The 16,693-nt window shown below is 48.1% G+C and overlaps 6 protein-coding genes across 6 annotated transcripts; 4 read left to right on the forward strand and 2 right to left on the reverse strand.

The window, feature by feature from the left end:
• Window positions 1-121: 121 nt before the first annotated feature.
• PHYSODRAFT_328628 (hypothetical protein) lies at window positions 122-661 on the reverse strand (the record flags this gene model as incomplete). Its single annotated transcript, XM_009524941.1, has 1 exon — window positions 122-661. One exon carries the CDS (start codon window positions 659-661, stop codon window positions 122-124), a length of 540 nt encoding a protein of 179 aa, XP_009523236.1.
• A 277-nt stretch (window positions 662-938) lies between these two features.
• PHYSODRAFT_495677 (hypothetical protein) lies at window positions 939-1,619 on the reverse strand (the record flags this gene model as incomplete). The annotated part of the gene is made up of 1 exon (XM_009524942.1): window positions 939-1,619. One exon carries the CDS (start codon window positions 1,617-1,619, stop codon window positions 939-941), a length of 681 nt encoding a protein of 226 aa, XP_009523237.1.
• Window positions 1,620-2,919: 1,300 nt separating this feature from the next.
• On the forward strand, window positions 2,920-4,414 carry PHYSODRAFT_285443 (hypothetical protein). Its single transcript, XM_009524943.1, has 3 exons — window positions 2,920-3,473; window positions 3,546-4,036; window positions 4,093-4,414. The coding sequence occupies exons 1-3, from the start codon at window positions 2,924-2,926 to the stop codon at window positions 4,306-4,308; spliced, it is 1,257 nt and encodes a 418-aa protein (XP_009523238.1). The 5' UTR covers window positions 2,920-2,923; the 3' UTR covers window positions 4,309-4,414.
• A 432-nt stretch (window positions 4,415-4,846) lies between these two features.
• Window positions 4,847-5,896, forward strand: PHYSODRAFT_328631 (hypothetical protein; the record flags this gene model as incomplete). Its single annotated transcript, XM_009524944.1, has 1 exon — window positions 4,847-5,896. One exon carries the CDS (start codon window positions 4,847-4,849, stop codon window positions 5,894-5,896), a length of 1,050 nt encoding a protein of 349 aa, XP_009523239.1.
• Window positions 5,897-6,114: 218 nt separating this feature from the next.
• Window positions 6,115-6,324, forward strand: PHYSODRAFT_490570 (hypothetical protein; the record flags this gene model as incomplete). Its single annotated transcript, XM_009524945.1, has 1 exon — window positions 6,115-6,324. One exon carries the CDS (start codon window positions 6,115-6,117, stop codon window positions 6,322-6,324), a length of 210 nt encoding a protein of 69 aa, XP_009523240.1.
• Window positions 6,325-6,633: 309 nt separating this feature from the next.
• PHYSODRAFT_328632 (hypothetical protein) lies at window positions 6,634-15,075 on the forward strand (the record flags this gene model as incomplete). Its single annotated transcript, XM_009524946.1, has 5 exons — window positions 6,634-8,550; window positions 8,593-9,735; window positions 10,150-10,615; window positions 10,830-10,947; window positions 14,976-15,075. 5 exons carry the CDS (start codon window positions 6,634-6,636, stop codon window positions 15,073-15,075), a joined length of 3,744 nt encoding a protein of 1,247 aa, XP_009523241.1.
• Between the last annotated feature and the right edge of the window lie 1,618 nt (window positions 15,076-16,693).

Here is a 16,693-nt window from a genome sequence, read left to right on the forward strand (position 1 = left end):
AGCTAGTGCCAATGCTTGCTCAGCAGTATCGTAGAAGAAGACTTTAGAGTGCTACTAAGTATCATTTTTAGTCCGCTCGTAGGCTGGGCTGGGCTAAGTGTGCCAACCGCACCACTCCTTCTCAGTCATCGTCGTCATCGTCGTCGTCGTCGTGCTTGTGGTGGCGAAGGCTGCGCTCGAAAGCGTTGGCATCTTCTTCCATTGGCGTCACAGCCGTGGCTTCGTGTGCTTGGTCCGAAGCGCGCGTGGTGCTGCTTTTCGTGCTCATCGAAGACGCCAGCACAACAGTGGAAGCAACAACGAGGGCAACAGTAGCGAGGGCCAGCAACAGATAGTGCATTGCTGTCAGCAGGCAGGCGCCGATGCGAGAAAATTGGGGAATGAGAATGCAGACAAAACGAAGCAAGACACTGAAGAGCTTGTCGCATTCAATAGAGTTTGATGGACTTGGCGGTTGGGATCTCTTGCAACTTTCAGCAAAACTTCGGTCCCCTAACTGGTGCAACCTAGCAGCTATCGTCATCATCATCGTCGTCGTCGTCGTCGTCGTCGTCTCCGCCGAGGAATCGCCAGGGCTGGAGATTTGGTCCTGCGTATGCGAAACCATTCCCCACTTCGGTTCGCAGTTCACGCAACGAGCTTGACGGGGCGCCTTGAACATCGCGAAGGGCGAACGCGATGACAGCAATGACGACGGGCCTCAGGATTCGCATGATGAAGCTGGCAGGAAGTGTGTCGGTGAAGGGAAAATGGTGAATGGACTGTTGTTAGCCCCTGAAGCGTTCAAACTTTGGCTCTTTTCATCGAGTTAACTCGGAATCGTTCGTACAGATACAACTACATCGCTGGGATTTCGCCAGCCTCTCTCTCAAGTCATGGAGCATTTTTTTCGTCGACGACAAGCTACGATGGATGCGGGGGGACACGACATGTTGCAGTTACAGTGCCTCCACCGTTGGCGATCTCATCTGTGGAGTGCTGCCGGCCTCTTGGTACGCGTGCAGGCAGCCGTCGTCGGTCAGTTTGGACGCGCCCAGCATGCGCACGGTCGAGAAGGGATCCACCACGAGGTCGAAGAGCCCCGAGGCGAGCTCCGCGCGCGGCTCCATTCTGTAGACTCGGCCGGTCGAGTTGAAGTGGAAGCGCGACACGAAGGGGAAGTCGTACGTCTTGCCGACGAGCCGCTGCACCATCTCTTCGTCTGCCAGCAGGGGCTGGAAGAAGTGCTTGATGGTGTCGCGCGAGATGCGCAGCGTCGAGCGCCCCACGCACTCGACCGTGTACGTGCCGGGCTCGTCGCCCTCCAAGGGCTCGATCTGCTCGCAGTGCAGCGCGATCTCGGCGTGGTAGCGCGAGTAGTTCGCCCACTGCACCAGGAACGTGTCCAGGTCGCGGAACGCCGGGGACTGCACGTCCGGCAGCATCATGCAGCGCAGCAGCGACTCGGTCTCGGCCGCGTTGCTCCGTGTGGGGTCGTACCCTCGAGAGAAGCTCGCGTAGTACGCCCTCACCTTGTCGGCCACGAGGTGCGCGGCGTTGGCTTGGCGCGCCATGTGCAGCGCGAACAGCAGCGACTGGCGCCGCTCCAGGGCCGCCACCTGCTCGCGCATCCGCAGCATCTCCTGTCTCGCCAGGATCTCGCGGCGGCGCTGCGTCTGGTTGTTGTTGGGCGCTGCGCCCTGCACGCGCCAGAACTTGGCGCTCGTGGGCCCGAACTTGCTGAGCGTGCGGCAGTTCTTGGACTGGCGGCGCGCGCGGCGCTGGCGGCGGCGAGAGGTGAGGGCGTCGGCCTGCGCCGTCGCGCGAGCCACGGCCTGCTCCAGCGCCACGATTTGCTCGGGCGGCCGGGGCACGAGCGTCTCGCAGTGAGTCAGGTGATCGTCACCCGCGCGCCCGTCCGTCAGCGCGGCGACAGGCTCCGGATCGTCCTCCTCGATCGTCCAGCGCGTCCGGCTGCGCTTGTTGAGGCATGACAGCATGGCGTCCGTCCTGCGTGCGGGGTCGGGCGGAGATCTCGAAGTGAGCTCAGGAGGGAGCGAGGGACCCTATTTTAGCGCCGCCGGCTGGACGTTCGCTGGCGACACGAACGGCAGTGTGTTCTTCCACGGTCGAATGCTGATGACGCCGGCCGGCAGCGGGGGCTACTGTATCCGCAAAGCATGCTGCCGTGGCCGCCACGAACGCGCCGGCCGGCGCTCTGCTCTGCTTCGGCACGCGCATCCGCGCCTGCCGTCTGCCCCAACTACTATCACTCGCCTTCGAAGCGCTCACGGACCGCCGGCATGAAATAAAGCGGCGCCTCGGGCCAGCGCGATCGTTGGCATTTCGGCACGCGTGGCGAGAACTTGCCGGGATCCCGCTGCATACTCTTCCACGGTGGCGAGCATCGCAGACGCACGCAGCCATCGCTCACAGCTAGCTAACACCGCCGAAGTAGCAGCAGCATCATGCTGAGCATGGGAAAAGCACGCGCCTCCGTTTCCATCCCAACCTGCAAGTAGTGGGTCATGGAACATAACGCCGGCAGTTTTTTTCCTTACCGTAATTTACCACCGAGAACATTCCTGAAACCTTTCGGGACAGCAGCGATTTCAACGACCACTTGAGAGCGAGAGCCACGTCTTTTCGATATGAGGGTAGTTTTAGAACCTCTAAACCGGTCAGATCTAATGGACGTTGATTTGACGACGCCCACTTTATAGCGAGAGCCACGTCTTTTGGACCTTAGGGCGTTTCGGGACCGCTCGTTCAAACTATATTGATAAAACCAATAGAACATTACGCTAGCAGATTTTACAAGCAGTTCGGACCAGCGTCTCATCATTGGTTGAAAATCTATGTCACACACCTTCATGTTCGCTTAAGTACGCCAGAAATTCTACATCCTTCTTCCTCATTCCAGAATCTGCCGGCTCGAGGAAAGATGGTGAAGCTCTTCTGTGCGATCGTTGGTGCGGCGGGCAGTGCGTTCGAGGTGGATATCGACGAGGGTGCATCGGTTTCCGCGTTGAAGAAGGCGATCAAGGCGGAGAGCGACGGGTTGATCAGAGCTGAAGATCCTTGGACGAAGCTGCAGCTCTTCCTGGCGAAGACGGCGGACGGCGCGTGGCTAGATGGAGCTGGCGCGGCATCTGTGGCGCTCGATGAACGTGGATACCCGCAAGGCTTCGGGCAGATGGATCCCACCCTGTGGATCAAGAACCCCAAGCACTTTGGCGATAATTTTCAACCGGGTGAAGGACAAGTTCACGTGCTGGTGAAGGTCCCGGAGCAAGAACACGCACAAACTGGATTGTGGCTTGTCACTGGATCCGTTGACAACGCGTTGATCACGAAAGGAATTCGCTGCAAACTGTACTGGATGGCGACGTTACGCATTGGATACTACGATCCTACGCGCTGCATCGGCAACAAGAATGTCGCGTTTTGGTATGAAGACAAGAAATTGTGTTTTCATGTTTTATTCGAGACAAGTACGTGCCTCTATATGCTGTCGCTGCATCGTAATACTGCTTCATTGAGGGCTAACTCTGTTTCTTTTATAGAAGATGCTGCTTTGCTGTTCGAAACTGACTTGAGGACTGGGCCACAAACGCTGGGCTCTCCGTTAACTAACCAGGTTGTTGAGACGCGTGTTGCACCAGCTAACGCTGTGTCTACTGATCTCCAGCGCGTCTTCTACTGCGACTACGTTCCAGACGATTCGGAATCTCCTCAAAACACAGTTTCATCGATATCGTTGACTACAAGCGTTTCGAATCTGGACTCATCGACTGACGAGTTTCGTTTTCAGCGGATTGAGGACGCGAAGTTCTTCCTACCGTACGGCAAGGCAGAAAGCTGCCATTTGGTGTCGAGAAAGCAAAGCAGAGACCACAAACGGGAATTCGCCAAGTACGATCGCGACTCAAACAACAGGCTTGCGCTTTCTCGCGAAATGCATGGTTGGTTCGACGGTATGAGCATTGAGGTTCCCATCGTCAACATGCTACCCGGATCTGTTGAAGAGAATCAATCCATTGGCAACAGACGCAAGGTACTGTGTGAGCGCGTAGTTCTGGTGTGTGTAAGTTTACTGACATTTGCGTGTAGGTCGAGGTCTTCGTGAAGGTTCTGGATGCTCAGTGCACAGATCGCGTTTTCAGTCGTTTGAAAGGAGGATCAACCACGACGGACGATCCGCTCATGATGAAGACGTTTGTTCACGTGGAGGATCCAGAAACATTTTGTTTGTGCATGAGGTGGAAGCACGACGATAATGCGGAGCGTTGGAGAAGCTTTTGGGATATGACTCCTGCGGTCGATTGAATGGAATAATGTGGCTCCCGAGTTAAATACTTCGAAGTAGTATTTGATTTCTTGACATACTTTGATCCTGATAAATATAAAGTTAGTAATATACAAAGATGGCGTACTCTCCTGAGCAATACCAAGCTAGCAAGGAACGAATCAAAGCAGCGCAGAAGCGCTACTACCAGCGCACACGCGAAGCCCGTTTATCTTATCAAAAAGACTACGATGACAAGAATAGAGACCAGATTCGAGCTCGCACGTCTTTTCGATATGAGGGTAGTTTTAGAACCTCTGAACCGGTCAGATCTAATAGACGTTGATTTGACGACGCCCACTTTATAGCGAGAGCCACGTCTTTTGGATCTTAGGGCGTTTCGGGACCGCTCGTTCAAACTATATTGATAAAACCAATAGAACATTACGCTAGCAGATTTTACAAGCAGTTCGGACCAGCGTCTCATCATTGGTTGAAAATCTATGTCACACACCTTCATGTTCGCTTAAGTACGCCAGAAATTCTTCCTCATTCCAGAATTTCCCGGCTCGAGGAAAGATGATGACGCTTAGCTGTGCTGTCGTTGGTGCCGCGGGCAGCGCAATCCCTGTGGACATTGACGAGAACAAGTTGGTGGGCCACTTGAAGAAGGCAATCAAGGCGGAGAAGCCGAACGACTTCAAGGACGTCGACGCAGACAAGCTGCAGCTCTTCCTGGCGAAGACGGCGGACGGCGCGTGGCTCTCATCGAAGGACCCTGATGTGATTTCTATGCGAAGTGGAGGCATTCCTGAACAAGTGAAGACACTGCTGAACGTGGAAATGGACCCAGCAGATGAGATTGGCGACGTGTTTGAAGGTGCTCCAACGAAGAAGACGATTCACGTGCTGGTGGTTGCAGATCGGGAGTGCCTTGAAGTCCAGGACGCTGAAATTGCACCGCACCCGAGTCGCAAGAGACGATGGGACAAGTTGAACGAGGTTCTTGATAAGAACAAGAAAGCGAAGAAGGCTGCCGGCTCCACGGGTTTCTCGTACGTGTCGTTCCCGGAGATTGACAGCATCATGCCAGCGACCAAGTATCGACCATCGTCAAAGCCTATCCCTGACGAAAAGCTTGATGCGCTGCATAGATACTTTCCTATCTTGATCAAGGCTTTTGGAGATATCATTACTGGCAAAGAAGCAAAGCGACTGCACTTCATCGTGCCCGTGCTTGCAAGTGTCTGTGCGCTGTTCGATGGAGGCGTCCAAATCCTGGCCGAAGAAACCGTGATTGGGAAACGTGTTCACGGAGACGGAGCCTTTGATTTCGTGCTTAAGCGCGGCGAGAAACGAGTTTGCATTGTGGAAGCGAAACGTGACGATATTCAGCAGGGTCTTGCTCAAGCTTACGTGGGAAGTGAAGCACTTGCTGATGTAGAAGGACTGCCGAAAGTGTACAGCATTGTCACGAACTTCTTAGAATGGGTCTTCTCGAGAAGTCTGGATGAAAAAATTGAGCGTGCGACACCCGTGATGATGGTGATGGAGAATGACGTTCCTGCACCTGAATCAGTGAAGCAGATTGCGGGCATGATTTACTCCATCCTGTCGGAAGACAACTAGCTACGTGTGTGCTTGGACCCAGCAGTATTACAGGACCGGATAGCTTCATTTTGACGTGGCGGTCCGTCGACACTACTTTAAACTTATAATACACGATTCTGCCAATTCTCTGCTTCACCATTAATACTTGGTTTAGCTGGCAAGGAACATCGGCGATGTCACAAGGGGCAGTGACATTTTTTTCATCCTAATAAATATAAAGTTAGTAATATACAATGATGGCGTACTCTCCTGAGCAATACCAAGCTAGCAAGGAACGCATCAAAGCAGCACAGAAGCGCTACTATCAGCGCACACGCGACGCTCGCTTGTCGTATCAAAAGAGCTACGACGACAAGAATAGAGACCAGATTCGAGCTCGCAAGCGTAAACCCAAAACCGAACTTAATGGTGAAGTCGAACTTAATAATGAAACCGAACTTAATTAATTAATTAATTTTTTTTCTCAAAAAGTCAATCCCAATATAGTCAAAGACAATGGCTTAAAACCTCCAAAAAGGTATAAGCCAAATATTTGAATTAATTAATTTCAGAATATTTTGTAAATGACTAAGATATAAAGTCGATCCTGATACAAGGTCAAATCATTATAAAGTCATATCTACGGAGAATAATATAGTCAAGCATATATAGGCAACATGTTTGCATACGAACTCGAAGGATTAAAGAGATTAAATATTCAACCCATTCGATGGGGTAGTAGCTACCGTATTAAGGTACGTGGCAAGACGGGGCGCATGGTATACATTAGCAACATTTCCCACCCCACCAACCAAAAATTGGTAGCGAAGCAGTACCAGATCAGTCTAGGCAAGCTCCAAAAGAAGGTGGCTGCTGATTTCAAGGAAGACAGTAAGTACCGCTTCTACCAAGGCAAGAACATGGAGTCGCACCTCTACGAGGGAATTCAGCCTGCTGAGTTCTACGACAAGCTCGAGAACGTGCTCGCAACCCAGAAGTCTGCCTTCAAGGTCAACATCGCTCTTGGATACAAGCTTGTCAGCAGAACTGATGACAGCGAGACTCGCTACTTCCGCCCGAATATTAGCAACACGTCTGTATTTAGCACTCCTGTAGCTATCAACAGCAAGGCTGATATTCGTAAGAAGGTGATCTCGGAGATTCGCTCCATGGAGTTGGCTGACAAGCTCAACTACCCCAGCTCCGGGTACATGGTGAAGGGGATTACTGGCTTCAAAATCTATATCTACCAACGCGACCATGCTCTGGGTGATAGCGAGGCTGTCATTCCTAAGGCGATTCGTAATAACAAGCACGTCATCAACTTCCCCAAGACGAACAACAAGTGTGTCTTCCACTGCATTGCTTATCACAAGCAGGAGGGAGCCAAGAAGGATCCTCGCAGAATCCAGGCTCTGGTGAAACAAGCCTTCAAGCAGTACTGTTCGTACAAGGAGATCACCTACACTCTGGGTCTGTTCTGCAATTTCAAGCCTATCGACATTCTCCAATTCGATGAGCTTGAGGAGTGCTTCAAGCTGAACATCAACGTCTTCAACATAGATTTTGAGACGGGCAAGGTTGAATGCATTCGCTGCTCGGACAAGGACTATGATTCGATCAACATCCTGTCGCACGAGAATCACGCTCTCTACATCACGAACGTTGATATGCTCCAGCAGAAGTACCAATGCTCTACGTGTGAGATGGTGTTTGTTAGCTCTGATAAGCTACGCAACCACACTAAGAACCAATGCGAACTCGTGAACATCGAATCGTTCCCAGCTCAGCCAACCATCTACCAACCCGCTCCGAACAGCATTCGTTCCATGCTGACTAAGTACTCCATCAAGGATGCTGACCATTACATCGATCACTTCATTGTCTATGATTTTGAGGCTATCCTCAAGCCTACGGGTGTCAAAAACGGAGAGAATACTATCTTCGCAAACGAACACATTCCTGTGTCTGTTTCCGTGGCCGACAGCTTGACTGAGGAGGTGCGATGCTTTGTCAGCGATGACCCGAAGGAGTTGCTCAAGGATATGTTCCAGTACATCAAGGAAGTTGCGGCTAAGATTCAGCAGTACAACGTCTCGAAGTACGAGTCTTTGCTCCGCAAAATCATCAACGTCCATGGTTTGACTGACGCTGAGGTTCCTGGTCTAGACTTGGGTAAGACGTACAAGATGGATGATGTCAATGCTTGGACTCAGAACTGGGAGTTTGCTTGTTTCTTCGATTTCCACAGCAATCTCACATTCGGTAAGAAGCGCTCGGATTATGGCAAGCTGAAGCAGTGCATTGGTCAGGTACCAGTATTCGGATTCAACTCTGGACGCTACGACATCAACCTTATCAAGGCGGACCTGTTTGCAGTCATCGGTACTGACAACATCACATCAGTCATCAAGAACCCTGGCTACATGTGCATCGCCACATCAGACATGAAAATGCTTGACATTAGCATCTATGTTCCGGCAGGCACCAGCTATGCAAAGTACTTGTCGACATATCTCGGTGAGTGCAAGTGTGATGACAAGATTCGATGCGTCTGTGGCCTAGGAAAAGGCATCTTCCCGTACGAGTACATTACTTCATTTGACGTACTCAGTCAGCCGGAAGTCCCTCCTAAGTCGGCGTTCGACAGTGCTCTTCGTAGCACTAGCATCAGCGATGAGGACTATGCGCGGGTACAGTTCGTCTGGGAACACTATGGCATGAAGTGAATCAAGGATCTACTCATTTGGTACAACAACCTCGATGTATTACCCTTCATCAAGGCCATCAAAGCCCAGCGAGAACTATTCAAACGTTTCGAACTTGATATGTTCACTGATGGTGTGTCGCTACCTGGTCTCTCTGAGAAAGTCATGTATCAGACGTGCTTCAACAACCTCCAGCAACCAAGTAAAGAGCCTGCTGAAGCGTTTGACTTTCCCGCTAGTCGCTTAAGTGGATATAAAACCCAGGATGCTGATGCCGATCGTGAATTCAATATGACGCTAGAACACCTCAACGACTTGCTAGAGCGACAAAAGTACCTGTGTGGGCTATGCTACAAGCAACTCACAGCTGATACTGCCTCGGCTGACCGAATCAATAACAAGCTCGGACACATCGATGGTAATATCTTGATCAGCTGTGTGGGATGCAACGTTGCTCGCAAGAACATGTCGCTAAAGGGCTTCCGCCACAAGAAACTACTTGAATTCAACTCAGACAGGTTGGTGTACAGTATCGATAGAGAGGAGAAGGACATCTACACCAAGATGAAGGCGAACATTGCTGGTGGTCCTTCTATCATCTTCAACAGATACGCGAAACGCAACGAGACCAAGATTCGAGGGGGTAAGATCTGCAAAAAGATCATCGGCTACGATGCTAATGCTCTGTATTTGTGGGCACTTGGTAATGAGATGCCATGTGGACGGTTGAGTACCATCGAGGCATACACAGGGATCGTCGATGATATTGTAAATGACAAGATCTTTGGCTTCCTCGAGTGTGATATCCGTACACCAGAGCACCTCAAACCCTACTTCAGTGAAATGACCCCAATTTTCAAGAACACCCTTATCGACTGCAGCGATCGGAGTGTCATCGGTCAGAACATGTTCGAGTACAACGAGGAGCGCAAGCAAAGCCGAGCAAAGCCGGCTCGCAAACTCATCAGGAGCTACTTTGGTGAGAAGATCCTCATTTTTGCACCACTACTCAAATGGTACATTTCTCATGGCATGGAGATCACCAAGACTTACAGCTTCATCAAGGCTAGCTCTCACAAGGCATTTGCACCATTCATGGAAGCCGTATCGAGCGCGCGACGAGAGGGTGATGAAAATGTTAAATCCATCTGTAAGATGATTATTGAGAAGGTATCTGACTCTGATATGGATGATTTAGTCCAAGAGTTGAAAAAAATCATTACGAACCCTAAATCATTTGATGCGCTCATTATCGATAGATTCATGAATCGACAACCAATCCTAAGATTCATTTGGTTCTAGACTTGTTGACTAAGCTGAAAACGCTTAGTGAGGGTAGCAATAATAAGGCTATGATTGCTGAGATGATGAAACTGGTTGGTAATAGTGCGTTTGGTCGATCTGGCATGGACATGAGCAAGCACAAGGAGGTCAGGTATGAGCCGGACGATATGGCAATATGGCAATCAAGGCCAAGATTGAGCACTTCACCTTCCATGGAATGGAAGAGCTGAATGATTCATGTGAATTCACTATGAAGAAGCGAAAGCTCAACAATAAGAACCCACGATTGCAATCTATCAGCTCGCTAAGCTCCGTATGTTGCAATTCTACTATGATTGCATTGACTTCTACTTCGACCGTTCGGAATTCCAGTACCAAGAAATGGACACAGACTCGGCTTATATTGCGTTCAGCTGTGAGAAGCCATTCGTTGAGTGTATCAAGCCCGAGCTTTGTGAGCATTTTCAGCAGCATACGTACGAGTGGTTCCCACGTGATTATAGCGAAGAGATGGCTCAGTTTGATCGCCGAACGCCAGGTTTGTTCAAGGATGAGTGGTCTGGTGATGCTATGGTATCATTGTCCTCTAAGAACTACATTTGCTACCTACCAGACGAATCTTACAAGGTCAAGGTTTCAGCGAAGGGAGTCCAGCAGAGTGGTGGCCGCAATGGCGACGTCCTCAACCCAGATGGCTTTGAATCAGTTGTTCGCGATCGCATCACGCTACAGGGCACCAACAAGGGGTTTAGACTCAGTAAGGAGAGTAAGTCAATCATTACGTACACCCAGACTAAAACAGCTCTAAACTACTATTATGACAAGCGTCGTGTACTTGCGGATGGTATCACCACCGAACCGCTCGACATATAAGCAACTACCTGGCAGGGGATTTTTTGTTTTATAACCATATAGAGCGATGGATCAGCTGTTGTCCAAATTATACTATGACCCCAAAACGGGCTATGTGGGTGCCCAAGCCTTATACCAGAAGGCTAAAGAACTTGAGCCGAAGATTACGATGAAAATCGTCAAGGAATGGTACTCAAACCAGAGCGATATTCAGCGATTTCAGGAGCAGAAGAAGCGATACGATGGGTTCAAAATCGCATCGACTAACCCCAATTCATGGCAGATGGACTTGGCGTTTTGGGAGAAAAGACCAATCTTGACTGCGATCAACATCAACTCTCGCCTAGGCCACGCAAAACTACTAACCAACAAAACTGGCCCGACCGTACTAGTAGCAATTAGGGTTTTTGTCCGCCTCCATAAGGTTGACATTCTCACAACCGATAATGGTTCAGAATTCATGAACCAACAGGCTCAGAGTTTATTCAAAACTAAGAAAATTGACCATTTCAACAATGAGCCTGGTGATCACGCCAAAAAGGGTATAATTGAACGCTTCAATAGAACTCTGAAGCAGCGCCTTGTCAAAATCGAACCAAAGCGACTAACCCAGAAGCTCATAGCTGCTGTTATTGAGAACTACAATAGCAGGACCCATCGGACGATTGGTATGACCCCCAACGAAGCTAAAGGTAAGGTAATTGAATCTGAACTAGTCCACAACCAGGCTGAAGCCGAGAGGATTGAAAACGAGTTCGAGGTCGGTGAAAAGGTTTTGTATCGACTAACAAAGAAAACATTTGATAAAGAAGCAGCAAGATGGTCTAAGGCTGTGTATTCGGTGGTAGGTATTGATGGCTACCACATCCAAATCAAGTAGAAAAACGGACACACTCTTTACAAGGGGCCAAACGATCTAAAAATTGTTAAAGCAGAAACATCTGAAGCTACTATCAACAGAGGTGATATTTTAGAGGTGGAGAAGATCTTAGACCACAAAAAGATGCGATCCGGCAAGTACAAGTATCTCGTTCAGTGGGTCGGTAATGAACTTGACTCCTGGGAGCCACAAGATAATCTTAGATTAGTCAATAAGAACAAGAGATCAACCTTAGAGAATGAGTACTGGAAGTCGATAAAAAATGAGTCGAACTAGCTTCGAAATAAGTTTAATAGAGCAATCCTCTGTAAGCGTTGACTCATCTATATCTATCAATCTATTTTCCAAAAATAATGCTTAAAAATATATGACTTCATATATAGAATGTGTTGCAACTGCGTAGAGAATCAACGTGAGCTTGTACAGCTCCGAAGAAAGCTGTGAATAATTCAAGAGGTTAGTCGAATCAAAAATGAACTCAGAGATTTAGACCCAGTAGCCAATTTCCGGAAAACCGTGTGCAATCTACAGTACCGCGACCAGTTAGAAACGATATTTGGTGTGCCGTTTCATTGCATCAAGGATCGATACATCAATCTCCTCAATGAGCGAAACCGTATCTGTCATACGTATCAACCATTTAGGCATGACTCCGTTATGCCAAGCTATTGGTGAGTATGTATTTAATCGTTGCTAATATTTTTTTATGACTACCATGATATAGTTAGACGATGTTTCCCAACTTTACATCCCTCGCTCAACGAGAGCAAAAGCGGCAGGAGCTACTCGAACGAGCTGAGCGCCGAGTTCGTCAAGCCAAGTCCAAGCGCCTTATGTACGAAGGTGCATCATGGGCTAGCGATATCGCGAATGGTATCACTACTGTTCCAAAGAAATCAACACAATCCGCTCAGTCTGATATTTCGGTTGGCCCTGACGAGGCTACGCCGGAAGAGTTAAAAAAAAAGTCTGAATATTGAAAACTCCCAAAAAAAACCTGAGTCCTCAACAATGGTAGATGCTGAAGTTAATGCAACACCTGAAATGAACGATGCATCGACTACTGCAAAGCCTCAGTCCGTTGATGCTTCCAGTACTGCTAAGCCCAAAACCAGTGATGGTTGGGTCCACGTGAGCCCCGATATGACTGATGTTGGAGTTGATAATAGTGCAAGAATGACAGATGCTGGTGTTGGCCCTGATAGTCCACTGCCGCAAAAGCCCGTCGAAGAAGATTTGTTCGACGAAGGCAATGCTGAGATGAAAAATCAAACAAAGTCAAAGGAAGCGGTCGCTAAAATCTTCGAGGTTTACCCCATCCTTGCAGAACTAAATATTCACCCTATTGCTTCCAACGGCCGGCAGCTTACTAAGTATTATATTGGGATGGATGCTAAGGTGTACAGTATTAAACTGAGAAAATATGTACTAGTTCATTGATTGGTCTGAGAGGTATGACCATATTGGTGAGGTATTAATTAATGATGTCAGATTCCTCGCATACGTCAATGAGAAGGAGCGACGTAATGAGATGGGTAAAGAGGACAAAAATAGCCCATACCAGGTTTGGCAAAATATTGGCTCAAAAAGAAAAAGAATCAATGCCTCAGAAGGAGATTATTCAAACCGCTCTATGCAGAGACTTGACGACAGTTTTGTGTTCGATACTGGAACATCCACAAGATCCGATCAAATGGACAGCAAGATTAAATTATTTTTTGGACAATTAGCAAAAATTGGGAAGTCCTTGAATCTAACGGATTGATAAAGAAGATTGTACCAATTCTTAATGGTTCCGCAAAATCTTCTCCTATTGACAAAGATGGCTATGTTTGGATCAATGGCAATAGCATTAGCGTTTACGGGAAAGATAGCGATCGTGTGAAGCAAGCAATCACTCAGAAAGTGAACTGGATAATGACATTCCAATCTTTCATTAATATGACTAAAGCCAGGGGCCTCGAGTTAGAACTAGTTGGTAGCAATGAAACCAAACACATAAATGATTTTACCCCAGCTAATGGTGAAGCTCAGCATGGGTTAATGAGTGGTTTTGATGAAGACATGGACCCAAGCCTATCAAACGCTGATAACGAAGCCAAGAATATCTTAACTGATTACTACAGCCAGTTGCACGCTGATAGTATTGATATTCCATTTCGGCTACAACCAATCGTGAAAATCAACGGTGTTGTTAAGTCCCATCCATCATACTACTTTGGGCAGCCATCGGGGTCTAGACCCCTAAATATTTTAAATCGTGAAAACAAAGCACACAAGCAGGTGAGTGGTGTAGCTTGGAAGGGGCTAATGAAGAATATCATGTGGATGGATACCTTTTCGTCCCTACTCAACGGGGTTGAGGACTTGGACCGCTATCTTAATGAGGTTGAATAACCCTTCCCATCGAGCGATGAAGAAGCAGCTAAGATACTTGAAGAAAAGGAGCTTGATAAGAAAAGACGTAAAAACCTGGATGCTAATCTTGAAATATTGAATGAGGCTATTCTAAAGTCTGTACACGATATTAGACAGCATAGCGTTGAAGAGTATGAATACGATGACAGCTTGCAAAAGCTTCATGATGGGTCAGAAGCAGCTTTTCAGACATACGGTGAGGCTCAGAAACGCTATGAAGAAGCAAAAGAGGCTGGTAGAGGGAATAACTCAAAAGCAGCGAGATCGGTGTTGAAGGCAGCTACATCAGCTATGAAGGCGACAAAATCAATATATCAAACGAAGGCTAAGCGATACGCCGAGGCAAGCGAGGTATCCGGCAGTGGCGTTAAACGAAAGCTTCAAGGTCGAGGATTGCGCGGTGCAGGTGTTGCCCCGCTGGAAGGTGTAGTTAGTTCGCCGAGGCCGTACCTACAATCTCAATGAGATCCAAGGATTAGCAACGCCGTCAGCCTACACATACAAGCAGATCGGAAGCAAGTATATTCGTATCCCCGACCTTGATGCTAAAAAGCTCGTGATCGTTCAGCCGAATCGGCGTAAATGTGGTCCTAAGTGGGAAATCAGTGATAGCCTCCAAGCCATGATCAAGGCACTGGTCTATAAGAACCGTATCGATCAATCCGCTTACGATAAGCTTAGCGTTGAAGATAAGAAACTGTTCAAGGAGGTTCTATTGATTACTCATCTCCAATACAGCTTCCACGATAAGTTAGAGGATCCTCTAGATACGCTTAGGGCTGAATACGATAAGCTAAAAGGAGAGCTACAACTCGGAAATGACAACCCCAGTATCATCAAGCAGCTCAAGTCTCTCACGGTGGATATGTACAGCAATCGACTGATTGATGATAAAGAGTTCAAAGATATTATCACCCGTTTATTATAAAACCATGTTCTTCTTCAACTCGCGCATTATATCCATTTCCGGAGGCAGCTATGGTGACAATAGCGACCTCAACGTCGCTGAGTTGAAAGCTATCATGAAGAACCTCATCATTCATGATCGTCCCCAGAAGACCCAAGCCGCTTTGTAGGCTACTTACCTCGACAAGTCGACCAAGAAGGTGGAGGCATCTACCCAAACGGAAGGCGGCCGAGTCTGGGCTTACCAGCCAAAAAAAAAGTCAAAGTCTGTGAAGACATTTGCTCTATAGAGCAGAGCGGATATACTTAGATGTCTACGTCTGTTTTCTTCTCTCGATAGAGTCTGATTTTTTTTTATCTCCGATATCGATAGCCATGACAGCATTCTTGCCTGTACATTGGGATATAAGCATTATTCCCTATCGAAACCACTTCAGAGTGCATCGTTATTGAACCGATGACTTGGCCAGTTTCAGGGTTAGTCAGGTTCTTTTTGATCGTTTTACTTGGTCCGCAGCCCATGATACTCTATTACAACGAAGTACTCAAGATCTGTTCTATATTTATCGGTGCGAAATTATCCCTGAGCCAATATCATATATAACCCTCTCGTGGAATTCGACAATTCGATCACATTGTAGTTGATCAGTATCAACGACATTAGCGTTAGTAGTCTGAGGGCAAGCGGTCTTCGCCACGAACTGGGTTTGACAGATACCATTCTATATTTACTCAGAAATAATCGCTCTCAACTCATTGAGTTCATCTTTGAGATTATTGATTTGGCCTTGCTGTTCTTGGATAGATTTACACAGTACCGAGGTTAAACTGGCGAGATCGATTCCCCATGGATTCACTGGAAACCCATCCGGATTAAGTTCATCGTTTGCTCCGATATCTACTGCTTCTGGTATGACCCTATACAGCTCCTGCGCGATATAGCCAACATGGACAGTCTGCTCTTGAACCATCCTGAATTTTCTAGGTCTCATTCTCATAAGGCTTGCCAAACCATAGGGACAGTCTACAATGTCCGCCTTCAACCTCTCATCGCTTGCATTGGTATAGCTTCCTCCACGCACCGGGACATAGGCTGTCCACGCGTAATTAGCATCGCATTTTCCCAACCTGATAGCTCCTACGGTTGAATCAGTACCAATCGCTGGATAGTCAGTCTGAGACCAATTGAATCGATACCTAGCAAATCCATCGCCGCCTCCCTTTACGTGCATGAAATTATTCGCCCATACGTCTCCGCCTGAGTGAATGGTTGCTTCTGGCGACCACGTACTCATACCAACACCCAGTCTTCCTGAGCTGTTTAGATAAGCTTGAGTTGTGTTTCCAACCATGAACCTTAGCGGGTCGCTCGTAGTGGCGCCTAGAGCTACACCACTACTTCCTCCCGCGACATCGTTGTATACCTGAATTTCAAATTCGATTGGAGTAGTAGCATCGTTGGCTATACGCATTGCGCGTTGCCAAGACCCGCTTAGTAAATCGCGCTCGAAACTATATCTATTTTTGCAGTACTGGTAGCTGATCCAAAGCGAATGTATCCTGCTTGAGTGATTCTCATACGTTCAGTCATTGGTGATAATGCATTAGCTCCTGACCGTGTACTGATTGCAAAATCAGTCATTGAATATTGAAGACTCGTAGCGGTTCTAGTACAATATCGATTAACGCTAGGGGTGTACGTTGTCATATCACTAGTACCTTCAATCGTGAACGATAATCCGGCCTGAGCGCCAACCGTATTGCTTTGATTACGAATCATGAGATTAA

The sequence above is a fragment of the Phytophthora sojae genome, assembly GCF_000149755.1.
Source record: "Phytophthora sojae unplaced genomic scaffold PHYSOscaffold_3, whole genome shotgun sequence".
Taxonomy (NCBI): Eukaryota; Oomycota; class Peronosporomycetes; order Peronosporales; family Peronosporaceae; genus Phytophthora; species Phytophthora sojae.

Excerpts from the sequence above, each read along its gene's own strand:
- PHYSODRAFT_285443 (XM_009524943.1), top strand. The coding sequence starts at position 2,924 with ATGGTGAAGCTCTTCTGTGCGATCGTTGGTGCGGCGGGCAGTGCGTTC. Across the intron at positions 3,474-3,545 it reads TCATGTTTTATTCGAGACAA|AAGATGCTGCTTTGCTGTTC; the intron begins GTACGTGCCTCT and ends TTTCTTTTATAG. Across the intron at positions 4,037-4,092 it reads CCATTGGCAACAGACGCAAG|GTCGAGGTCTTCGTGAAGGT; the intron begins GTACTGTGTGAG and ends ATTTGCGTGTAG.